The sequence below is a fragment of the Gopherus evgoodei genome, chromosome 8, assembly GCF_007399415.2.
Source record: "Gopherus evgoodei ecotype Sinaloan lineage chromosome 8, rGopEvg1_v1.p, whole genome shotgun sequence".
Classification (NCBI taxonomy): domain Eukaryota; kingdom Metazoa; phylum Chordata; order Testudines; family Testudinidae; genus Gopherus; species Gopherus evgoodei.
Genome location: NC_044329.1, coordinates 56,778,288 through 56,791,320, shown reverse-complemented (window position 1 = coordinate 56,791,320; position 13,033 = coordinate 56,778,288). Strand labels below are relative to the sequence as shown.

Here is a 13,033-nt window from a genome sequence, read left to right as displayed (position 1 = left end):
TGCATCCCTTTTTAAGATGAGCACTTCAGCACATACTTAAGTCCTAGTGAAGTCAATAGGACTCTCACCCATGCTTAAAGTCAAACGTGCTAAGCTGCTTTCTTGAATCAAGGCCTCAATGAACCGATTATACTATAGTCTAGTGCCTTTCTTAATGCATATTGATAAGGTGGGTGTAAAACTATAATTGCAAAAATGACTATAACCATCCATTAGTACATTTCACCAGAAAGGTTACCACACTACAGAGCTAAAACTTTAACTATTTTGTCCAAATGGAAATTAATACTGGGAAGTTAGTTCTTGAGGAAAACATGTAACGTGTGTGTCCTTCCATCAGCGTGATAAACGAACACAGCTGTTGATTTCTCTTTCACAGCAGAAACAAGCGGCCTTTCCACCATTGGTTTGGATGGCTATTGGTAGGGAAACCTCACTCAAACTCACAGTAATCCCTCTTTGTCCATATTTAATGGCACTTCAACCAAAGATGTGGCATTTCTGGATGAAAAAATAAAACCTTCAAAGAGACCAGTTTTCATGAATGCATTTAGTCTCTCCCTTTCAACTTTTAGGACCATTAACTGTTGGCAGGGTAATATTTTCTGGTGACCCTAAACATTTGCATTTCCATTCTGTAAAAATCCAAATGGGATGCTGAAAACTACCCACAGCAACCAAAGACATTCAAAAGGTAGGAGATTATTTCCTGCAACCCCTCTTCAAATCTAAGGGAGCACAGTAGACAAATACAAATGCCTCACACTACAGAAATATATACATACACTGTTTGTATATAAAAAATAGTCTTTCATTAAAAAAATACCATCCCTGCATACTGCAGCTAGATCCATACTTCAGCCTTAGGGGAAAGAACAAGTATTGTGAAGGAGAGTAGCTCCATGAGCTGGAGCAAGAGGACAGTAGAAAATATTTTCATCATAGGTACTGTCTCCATCCACAACCATTCATGGCAATTAGAACAACAAACCCACTAATGATGAGCTGAAATAAACTTTAAAACAATTCATTTTTAGAGTATGAATGTGTAATAAGCTCATAAGGAATTTTACTGCTAAAGTTTTCACCTTAAATCACATTTTTTCAACTAAGTGGCAGGGCCGGCTCCAGGCACCAGCATTCCAAGCTGGTGCTTGGGGCGGCATTTTGCAAGGGGCGGCAGTCCCTGTTGTTTTGCCCCCAAGCAGCAGGCCGAATTGCTGCTGCGGACAGCGGGGGCAGTCCGTGTGCCCTTAGGGCGGCACACACGTTTCCACGGCGGCTGCAATTCAGCAGCAGCTTCTATGTTTAGCTGTCTGCGGCGGCTTCAGCTAAACATAGAAGCTGCCACCGAACTGCCACCGCCGTGGAAACACGCGTGCCACCCTAAGGGCATACGGACTACCCCCGCCACAGCAGCAGCAATTCGGTGCACTGCTTGGGGCGGCGAAAACTGTAGAGCCGGCCCTGCTAGGTGGGCAACAGACTAGACAAGGGAAGGCATGGGAAGACGAGAGGAAAACTGGATGCATTTTTACTTCATCACTTTGATCTATTCCACCACTCAGTGCAAAGAGTTCTTACAAACCATGGGTGAAACAGCAGGCAATGCCTCGGAAGCCACCTGCCTTATCACCCTGCTCCCACAATCCCTCCCCATAATATAGCCAGCTACAAGAGCAGTTGGTATATCCAATGTTTCAAACAGAGGAAGCACAGGTGTGGCTTAAAGGGACATTTATCAATTACATGCTCTCATTAACATCCCTACCTACTTTGAAGATATATAATAGGCCCTACATAATGGTACCAACTGCTTAGCTGAGTGATTAATGGGACACTATCAACTTGAAATAATGATTACAGTTAACAATTTTGTACTTACGGGAGTTACAAGTAACTCCCAAGATTAATATGACTTAAAAATTGATTGTTCACACTTGTTTAGTTTACCACTAAGTGTTGTTAAATGCCCAAAGTATATAGAGTCATGTTCACTGTTTTTGTGAACAACATTCTTAGGGCTTTGAAGAAAAAAAAAAAGGGTGGTTAGCAGTAACAGCAGAAGCAGAGCTGAAATAAAAAAAGAACAGTCAGCAAACAAGTGTAGTAAAAAGATAGAGGAGGAGAGGTGTTCCTCTTAGGCCAACCCAAAAGACCCTTCTGGGAGACACCCCCTCCACCCCCCCCCAAAAAAAACCCCCCAAAAACAAAAACACCACATAGTAAACCATTAACCACCTTTAAAACATGTTTAAAAATTAAAAGGCACGTGTTTTAAGAGTTCAGTAGCTGAAATTTTTTGAGTGGGGCTAATTAGCCAGTTTAGAAAAGAAAATTAAGTTGACACCATCCCTTTAAAAATGCCCTAGAATTTCTAATAAACACAGATACTGCTTAGCATCTAATGAAGTATCTTCTAAATATTTAACAGTGTAAAGACAAGGAGTATTCTCATTTTTATTAGCATATTCTGAATTTAAATTTTCTGACATTTCTTACTGTAATGCAGTGGCTGGGAAGGGGAAAGGCTCTCCACCGAGTCACAAGTGGCACAGATCCATACAGGCAACCCACCACACTAATATGCACTATCACAGCAGGCCATACAAGCCTCTCTCCATTCATCAATATACATATATAGGACATGGGTTATGTAAGCACATCAAGGATCAATAACTCCACAGGCAAGTGCGTGCACAAAGGATGCAACAGTTAATTATCTAGTTTATTAAAGTCCTGGATTTTTACAACCAACATGATCCCTCTCTTCAAAATAAAGATACTTCATTAGAAAACATGACAGAATGAACAGAGAGAAGGTATGGATGGGCCAGCTCTGCTTAAAAGGACTGTGCAGTCCTAGCAAATGAAAAAAATGATACATCTTCAAATCAAGAGAAACTGCTGGAGAGCAGTCACAATAAGTTCAGAGTCTGGGACTGCAGAAGGGCTCCCTTTAACCCATCAGTCCTAGAGAAAAGCTCAACTCAATGCACCTGCAGAAAAGTCCAGCTAGTTATGACAATGCCCAGTACTTTCCAAGAACTTCACTTCCATACATATTCTTTGACTTCGCTGACCTCATTATTTAATGGAAATTGAGCTTTTTCCTCTTGTAACTCCAGGGAACAGGTGCAGGGTCTGTTAACACAGACTACTTGTGGAGATCATGGAATTCCTCATGAGGCAATGTTTTCTTATTAGAGTTACGCTGACCATCGTTGGAGAAAGGGGCTGTGGACTGACCTGTGTGTGTAGGTTGGGGTAGTTTCTCTATCAGTCTGGAGCAGGTCTCATTCAGGTAACAGGAAACAACAGTGACCACAACCAAGGAGCCCTAACTACTACAATTTGTCCACTTTATGTGTGCGCTCGTGCTTCCTTAGAGTGGCAGACACTGTGAAGCAACGACTACAGTAAGCACAAGAATAGGGTTTTTCTCCAGTATGGATCCGCTGATGGCACTGTAGTGTCACGAGCTGTGTAAAAGTCCTTCCACATTCCTCACAGTAGAAAGGGCGCTCTCCAGAGTGAATCTGCTGGTGCCTTTTCAACTTGAGCCGCTCAACAAAGGACTTCCCACATTCTTGACATTTATGTGGTTTGTCCTGTCGGTGGATCACCTTGTGTCTGGACAGCAGATTAGGTTTACGGAAACCTTTGCCACACATTGGACAGATGTAAGGTGTAGACTCTTCTCCCGCGGGCTTTTTATTTTCTGAACACTGCTGGTCAGAGTCCCCACCACCATGCTTGTTTTGGTGTAATGTTGACCCCCGGCTCCTAGCCATACCATTTCCCAAAACTCCTTTGGAGCGCTCAATCTTGTGCACATTGCGTAGGTGCCTCCAAACATCAGCTGTGCGGATGAACCCCTTGTCACACTCCGGACACTTGTGTGGCCTGTCACTAGAATGAATGAGCTTGTGCATTCGCAAGTTCGCAGCACGGAAGAACTCTTTGCTGCAGATGGGGCATTGGTATGAATTCTCTGTCAGGTGGATCTGGTTGTGTTCTTTTAATTCACCCAAATCCTGGAAAGAGGCATCACACTTCTTGCACCTATAAGGCAAAGCTTCTCCAGTGATGGGCTCCAGGTCCTCCTCATCAAAAGCATCAACAAGAATGATCTTTTCATCATCCTCACTTAGCCCTCCCTGAGGTTCCTCAGAGGAGCAGAACTCCAGATCCTCATCTTCACATTGCAGGTCAAAGTTGGTGTTGGAGGTGACAAAGACCCCAGCTGTAGTCTCACCTTGCTTCTGGTAGTAGGTCTCATAGGTTTCCTTGTCTTCACACTGCAATTCTACAGGGAGTTCTTGTCTGCCTGAAGGTCCAGCAGGGCTACAACCAGGACTGCATGGTTGAGAGTAGTCTAAGTCTACCTCCAGCTGGAGGCTAGATTTGCGACCCACCCGCTCAGAGGAATGACTGGAGTCATCTGAATGCTCCTCACCTGTGTCACAAGTGTCATTATCGGACTCCCAGACCACCTCTACCTCCATCATGTGGTGTCATACACGGGGCTTATATATGGCTTATTGTGGATGTAAGTATACCATGATCATAGTCCTTCATGATTGGCTCATCTCATTTTCAACTCCAATCACAGCCCTCCCTAGAAAAAACAGGAGATGATTTCATTAGCCAATTTGCCAACATTCACATTAAGTAAAGTTAACAACCACAAGAGATCTTTTTCTGGTGAACAGAATAATACTAAGACTTTGTGAATTAGTTTCACTGTCGGGGACACTGGGTAGTTTATTATGATCATCAAATGAACATTTCTGTATCTCTATAATGTTAAATCCTCTATTTTAATTGTATCTTTTTGGCAAATTTGAATAATTAAGGTAACAACCTCTGGCTTCTCTAGCCTTAAAAAAAAATTAAGAATTCATATAATTTTTGTTTTTGAACTTGATAACATGGATCCATTCACTTCAAATAGTTGGTGATCTGTGATTTGGTTTGGAGTTTTCCCTTGTTTTGTAATATGATTTAGAAACTATTCTCACACTTCTTTGAACTCTTCTATTTTACTCTTCTCCACAATATACGTTATCATAAGATGCGGCTTGATAGATCTCAGATCTATTCCTCCTAGCAAACTTTGTTCCTGACAATCTTTACCCCACAAATATACGAAATGAAATCTACCTGACCTTTTCATAATAAATGCTCCATAGTGACAAGCAGCCTGCCAGGATACATAACAGAAGCTGCAAGAACATTTTTTTTTGTTGTTGTTGTTCTTGGGCAACTCCAAAACATGTCTATACTCTTATTTTCTTTCAGCTTTTCTAGAACACATTATCATCTCTCACTCCTAGTCAGTGCAAGCCATACTATGATCTAGTGTAATTTTAGTGTAAATATTTTAAATTGTATTCATTCAATTTTTAAATTGTATTCATTCAATATTTAAATCCCTACCAGCCATTTTGATTCTTTTACATTATTTGGCCTATTTCTTTTCCAGCCATCTAAAGTTTCTACATCAGACAGCCCTAGCCAATCCTGAGCGAACAATAAACGTCTTTCTTCCTTTAAACATGGGCTGGATTGAGATATTCAAATTCATTCAAGTGAAGGTCTTAGATTTAACTCCCAGGACACTTCCTTCACCACACTTGGCTTTGTCAGAAGTTTCATATTAAGTGATCTCTTTGCATTGCTAGAGATATTTAATTTTGTATAAGTGAACACCAGACACTTTTTTTCTGACACTGACCACAATCATGCAGCAAGCACCAGCAACCTCAGGCAGACCAAATAGCCAACCATGTAGCAGTAAGCAGCCATGTGTGGAGTGAGGGCTGAAAGAAACTGCAGAAGCTCATACTGTTCACTCTCAAATCACTAGGAACAAGAAAGCATTGTGCTTTCTTTAGCCACCTCCAGCCTGTCATCATAACCTGCTTTATTGTGATGCTCTCCAGGATCTTCCACACTTTTGGGTAACCTCCAGCTGGCACCACAGAGAGAAAACATTTTGGAGAAATAAGTAGGGAGAAGAAAGGATTCTGAAGTATAACCAGAGTCAGGTACAATTACAGTAGATGGCTAAACTGCAAATAGCAAGAAAGATTTTTCCAGAAAGCTAACAGAGTGAGAAGGGGACAGTTATAAGGAACAAATCCAGTTCTTAGGTTGAGGAGTTTCTGCAATTCTGATGTTTTTGATTGAAAATCTGGGGTTATTTTATCAATATTTTCCTTTCAAGACAATATTCTTTTATGCTGCAGTGTCAGACCACTTTGATCACCCTTTCCACAACAGCAGTAAAAGGTACTAACACTGGCACCATTTGTCAAGAATCAAGTAGTGTGACAGAAAACGTAGATTAATTCCTGATATCTTTTTAATGGTGACGGTCTGATAACAGCATCTTGAGAAATAATCCCTACTGCACTGTTAATTGGTATTTTATTTCCTGAGGGCTAAAACAAGTCTTAAATCTCAGAGAGTGAGCCAAGATAATTTTTTCTTGGTTACTGGATTATTCATAGTTGCCAATCTATAAAAGAAAGTTTGCAACTAAACCTATGCACATCATAAACACAGCTGAGAATCCTTTAGCACTGGCCCAAATGGAATAGCTTAAAACTCTCTGAAGAAACTCCCTTTACAAATAATTTTCACTGGCAGTTGGAACAGCCCGTCTGATCTGGTCAAAATCAATCTCCCTGATCCATATAAGCTTCTTGTTAGGAATGCACTCACTTTATGCCTGATCGAAGTGTGGTTTTGAAGGACATTTTCCAGACCTCCCCCAGCACACTCCAACACCTACCCAACCTATCCCTATTCTGCAGTTTCTTTTATTTTCCTGACATTTCCCCCCAACCCTATTAACACTTTTAGTCACCCAGATTTAAGACTGAGCTCCACTCAAATTGCCAGTCTAGCCCAGCAAGTGCATCTTCATTATTATCCCAGCTGCCCTTTGTCTGTGAAACTAGCTCTTTCCACATTCTTTTCCTTCACTCTCTTCTCCTTTTTTCCTCCCTTTATTCCCCAACTCTCTCTCCAATTCCCCTTGATCAGCTCTGTCCAGGTTCCATTCAAAATCATTAAGGTTTCTCTGGCTGCAAGTGATTGTGATCTTACATATAAATATCAAGCCCATGCCAATCTCATTTATTTCACTTGGTGTTTTTCATATCTCAGGATAACTTAAATACATTACTATGTTGAATGCCTTAACTTATACAAGTCTTAAGGAAGACTGATTTTATTCACTAAACAAACTGACCTTTGTTACTATCTTTCTAATGAAATATTAAATCTCTTCAACTCTTCATCAGTCATGGCCTGGGAAACAAGGGGGTAACTTAAGCGGGGCCAGAATTTCACCCGAGGTCTTTATCCATAATGATCACAAAATAATAAACCAAAACACATGCAATCTCTCTCAGTAATCAGAATATATATATATTCTAGCAGAGAAAAAAAATAAAGAAAAGTTATGCCCTTTTAATTCTACCTATACCGTACTGCAACAAATCCCTCTAACTACAATACGAGAGCAATATGAGCTCAGATATGCACTCCAGATGCCTGTGGCCATATTCAACTAAATACATGAGCCCCTCAATACAGAAAGACTGATGCATAGACTATCAAGAACTACAGCACCTAATGTTTTTTTCTCAATTTCCACCTCCTAAAGTGAAAGAGGTTTTGGACTGGATAGTTGCCTTTTTATTCCCTAGCATCTGGATTCAGCAGCATCATGTACTTTTACACTGAATAATTCTTTCAGTGCCTACACACAAACCAGGAGCTTAGATTGGCTCTAGTGAAAATTCAGGTAGAGGAGGGCAGTCTTGGTTGACACTATACTTTCCAACAGATAACTACAAAATCAACAGCCTCCCAACTCACTGACCTTTCCCACAATACCCATCATCTACTCGTTCTCTTGCATATAGTATGTGATTTGCCCCTGGGCTGGCCTATCACTTTCCTTTTCTCTTCCATCTTTGTCCCCCTATTTCAGGTGATTCCCCAGCTCCAACTGTACACCTCATTATTTGTATGCATTTGGTGTTAAATTCACCCTTCACTTGAATCCCAATCTGGCTATTACAGTGGATCACAAAATAAATATGAGTTAAAGAAATACTGTTGCAAAAAAGGCAAAAATCATTCTGAGATGTATTAGCAAGAGTGTTTGTTGTAAGCAAGACACGAAAAATAATTCTTCTGCTCTGCTCAGCACTGATAAGGCCTCAACGGGAGCATTGTGTCCAGTTCTGAGCACCACACTTTGGGAAAGATGTGGACAACTGGGGAAAGTCCAGAAGACAGCAACAAAAAGGATTAAAGGGCTAAGAAACATGACCTCCAAGAAAAGACTTTAAAAACTGGGTTTGTTTAATGTGGAGAAGAGAAGACTGAGGGGGGAACATAACAACAGCCTTGAAGTACATAAAAGGTTGTTATAAAATGAGAGTGATAAATTGTTCTCCCTATCCGCTCAGGACAGAACAAGGAATGGGATTAAATTGCAGCAAGGGAAACTGAGTTTAGACATTAGGAAAAATGTCCTGTTGGTTAGTTAAGCACTGGAACAAATTACCTAGGGAGGTTGTGGAATCTCTGTCAATGGAGGTTTTTAAGAACAAGTTAGACAGACACATGTAAAAGCAGCAAAGAGTCCTGTGGCACCTTATAGACTAACAGAGTTATTGGAGCATCAGCTTTCGTGGGTAAATACCCACTTTGTCAGATGCAAAACCCATGAAAGCTCATGCTCCAATAACTCTGTTAGTCTATAAGGTGCCACAGGACTCTCTGCTGCTTTTATAGATCCAGACTAACATGGCTACCCCTCTGATAGTTGACACATGTAAGTGATGGCCCAGATAATACTTAGTCCTGCCTCAGCACAGGCACTAGTCTAGATGACTTTGTAGGATCCCTTCCAGTCCTACATTTCTATGATTCTTTTTATTGCCTACCCATTTTCTCATTCTACCATATATGTTATCATCCCATCTTCTGCCATCATACCACAAACCTGAAGCAGTAAATTGTTTCAGGATGTGCACTGTGCACACTACCCTAACTCAGTAATGTGTATCACTTACCCCCCTTGAAAGAATCTGATGCCATGTCACAGCAGTGAATTGCTCAAAATACCAACACTAGACACCCATACTGCATGCACTACTAGTATATATTACACAGTAAACTAATCCCAACCGTAATCTCAGTAGTACAACCACCTCACTACAACACTAATAGTAGTTCCAACATCGGACACTACAAGTATGTGGAAACAGAATATGGGAGAGGAAAAAAGGTCAAAAGGAGGAGAAAAGGGACCAGAGAGGATTGTGTCTGGAGATGATGAAAGAAGGTGGAGAAAAGACAGCAGGGGAAGGAGAAAGATGCCCTGCCAAGACACACAGAAGAAAGTTCCCACTCAGACAACCGTCCCAGCAGACACACCTGCCTCCAGCCCAGCTCCCTTCAGTCCCGTTATCAGGCAGCGGCTCCAGGGACGGGACGGGCTACATCGCCCGACCTAAGCGACAGACACCGACAGGGAATGAGCCTTGCGGGGCCGGTCCCCCCGCTCCCTGCAGCACCGTGACCCGCTCGACAGCCGCCCGCACAGCGCAGCGCAGCGCAGCCCAGCCTCGCCTCGCCCCGCCCGGGCCAACACGCTCCCTCTGGCGGCTGGTTCCCCGGAGCGCTGCCCCCGCCCGCCCGGCTGCTCTGGGTCCCCGGCCCCGGGGTCGCGAACACCGGCTCTGCCCGCGGCGCTTCTCGCGGGGACCCGGCCGCCTCCCGGGCGTGTCCTGCCCCGGCCCCTCCCCCCGCGGGGCGGAGCCCACCCTGCGCTCACCCGGCCGCGGCCCCGAGCCCAGGGCTGCCCCGGAGCACCACCGGAGACTGTCCGGCCCATGCGGCAGAGCCAGTGGGAAAACCCCTCAAGCAGCGCCGGGAAGGGCGGGATCTCCATCCGCACACTCACCCTTCACCCTAGTGCGCATGTGCCGAACTGCAGCAGCACATGCGCATTGTCCGTACCGAAGCCGATTACGCTGCTGCCGCTGCCCGGAGTCCGAGCAGCGCTGGGGGCTGTGCGCCGAGATAGCGCCCCCGGCCGGGCGGAGAGACAATGGCTGCGGATGGGGCGGGGTTAATAGACGGGGATGGAGGCAGGTGGAGGAGAGCGCAGAAGCGGTGCCCCTGTCGCTGCTGGATAGAGTTCTGGTGTCTGGATTTTTCATTTGTTAATTAGCGTTAGCCTTCCCCGTGCTCGCATCAGCCGTGGGCATCACTTTCTCCCGGGGCCTTCACCTCTGCCAGCCTCTGCTCTTTCCACAGCACTGCGTAACTGCAGGACCTGCCTCGAAGAGCTTCCTGGCACTTAGTGCTTTACAGACAAGCCCCCGCCTGGGAAAACGTTGTTTTAGATCCTTGAGCAGCGTTCTTCTTAATTTTACACCAAAGGGCACCTTGACTCCAAACCTTCTCTTCCTGCTCTATCACCAAACACAAACAGCTGTCCTGGGCAGCAGCCACGCACTCTCCCCCCTACTCTCAGATTGAAAATTTTTTTTGTCAGGGATAGTATTTGCTCAGTATGAACATTACTTCAAATTTTGATTATGTAGTCTCCCCTTAACCCCTGGGAAGCAGAGGAAAGGTCACTGGCCCCTGCTTTGTCCCTCTTCCTTTTGGTGATGCCTGCACTCCCTAGTTAGGATATGTGCTTAAGCACATACTTAAATCCCACTGCAGTCAACAAGACTCTCACCCATGCATAGTCAAGCATGTACTAAATTACTTGCTTGAATCAAGGCCTCAATACACTGATGAAACTATATTCTAGTGCCTTTCTTAATGCATGTTAATGAGAGGTTGGTGTATATAAACATTAATTGCTGGATGGACTTTTGGTCTCATGCAGTATGGCCATTCTTAATTGTGAGGATTACTATAACAGACAGCTATGACAGGACAGATTTCTGTCCATTTGTAAATTTCACCACAAGGGTTGCCACACTACAGAGCTAGACCTTTAACCATTTTGTCCAAATAGAAATTAATATTTGGAAGTACTTACAGGTTTCCATCAGCATGATAAATACACAGCTGGTGATTTCTCTTCTCATAACAGAAATAGGTGGCCTTTCCATCACTGCTTTGGATGACCATTTGTAGGGAAACCTACCAAAACCTCACATTTCTTGTTTATCCAGATTTAATAATTCCACTTCAACCAAAGCCATGGCATTTCTACTCATTTCCACTTTATGAAAACTGGTCTCTTTGAAGGGCTTATATATTTTCATCCATGGCACATTAATGCAGTTGCTGTCCATTTAGATCAAGAGCAGCAGTCCTGAGTTGTCACATACAGATGAATTTCTTGCTTCAACCTCACTACCACCACTCCTCTCCCTCCCTTCAGCATGCTGCAGGATATTTATTGACAGAAGGCTTGGACTGTTCAGATAGTAATGCTATTGAGTCAAAACAAGTCAGATTGTAAGGTTTTGGTTAGGAAAAATCACATGCTGATGTCTGTATTCAACTCTAGTGCCTATTTTCTCATCAGAAGATAACTCTAGTAACTGGAAGAAATAGGTGACAAACTGATTTTCCCCATCCCCGTTTCTTCCAGTCTAGATATTGTGAACAAAGTTGATGCAAACACTTTCCTTCAGTCAGCCTTGTGCTAAAGACTGGATCAGAAATCAATTCAAGGATTTAGATCTGACTGCATATAGCATTCCCCTTCCAGGGCCATTAACCGTTGCAGGGGAACATTTTCTGGTGACCCTAAACATTTGTACTTCCATTCTGAAAAACGCAAACAGAATGCTGAGAAATCCCCCTGGCAACCTGACTTTCAAAAAGTTAGGAGGCATTATTTCATGTGACACCTTTGCAAAGCTAAGGGAACCAAGTGGATATACACAAATGCCTCTCTGTAGTAACACAGACAAACAACGTGTATATAAAGAATGGTCTTAAATTAAAAAAATACCATCCCTGGATACTGCAGCTAGGTCTAAGATTCATGCTTCAGCCTAGGCTAGGGTCAGAGCAAGTGTTGCAAAGGATGGTAGGTGTATCAGGTGGAGCAAGAGGACAGTAGAAAATAATTTTCCATGTCTGGCTCCATCTACATCCACAACCATTCATGGCATGTAGAACAATGAACCCACTAGTCATGAGCTTGAGTCAACTCTCAAACAATGAATTTAAGGAGTATGAGAATACCAGTATGTGTGCTATAAGCTTATAAGGAAGTTTAGGGCTAAAGAATTCATCTTAAGTGTTTTGTAACCAGATGTGCAGAAGACTAAATGAAGGAGGGCATGGGAAGAAAAGAGGAGTACTGGGGGTGTTTTCACTTCATCACTCGGATCAATCCCACTGCTAGAAGAGCTCCTATAACCATGGGTAATGCAGCAGACAACTTGAAGGCCACCTGCCTTATCACCCTGCTCCCACAATTCCCATTATAGCCAGCTACAGGAGCAGTTGGCATGTCCAATGTTGGAAGCAGAGGAAGCAACAGGAAGGTTAGGTGAGGCTTAAAGAGACTTTTACCAATTACAAGCTCTCTCATTCAAGTCCCTACCTACTATTAAGTTATATAAAAGGTCTTACATGGTACCAGTGGTTAGCTGAGTGATTGAGGAGATACTATCAACCTGAAATTACAAAAAACTTTTGTATGTAATGATTCTTACCATAGTTATAAGTAACCCCCAAAATTACTATGACTGAAAAGAGATGGTTCACACTTTTTTAGTTTATTTACATGTGCATTTGACAACACTTAGTGAACCTAACCCTTTGCAGTTTTTGTGAACATTCTCAGAGCTTTGAAAAAATGGGTGTTTAGCAGTCATAGCAGAAGCAGAGCTAAAAAGAAGATGAAGGTGTATGCACATACAATGAAAGTGCATGCAGAAAGAGAGGTGTTCCTCTTAGGCCAACCCAAAAGACCCTTCTCAAAAAACAAGGTGGGGGGAAAAGCCAGAAGCCA

General features: G+C 43.0%; 1 protein-coding gene across 3 annotated transcripts; it reads right to left on the bottom strand.

The window, feature by feature from the left end:
• Positions 1-2,709: 2,709 nt before the first annotated feature.
• On the bottom strand, positions 2,710-10,075 carry LOC115655740 (zinc finger protein 100-like). 3 transcript variants are annotated; one of them, XM_030571491.1, is made up of 3 exons: positions 9,869-9,990; positions 9,469-9,544; positions 2,710-4,621 (listed from the first exon to the last, which is right to left on the bottom strand). In XM_030571491.1, exon 3 carries the CDS (start codon positions 4,509-4,511, stop codon positions 3,348-3,350), a length of 1,164 nt encoding a protein of 387 aa, XP_030427351.1. In that variant the 5' UTR covers positions 4,512-4,621; positions 9,469-9,544; positions 9,869-9,990; the 3' UTR covers positions 2,710-3,347. The 3 variants fall into 3 exon arrangements, with proteins under 3 accessions (XP_030427351.1, XP_030427352.1, XP_030427350.1); XM_030571492.1 differs by lacking the exons at positions 9,469-9,544; positions 9,869-9,990 and adding an exon at positions 9,998-10,075; XM_030571490.1 differs by lacking the exon at positions 9,469-9,544.
• Between the last annotated feature and the right edge of the window lie 2,958 nt (positions 10,076-13,033).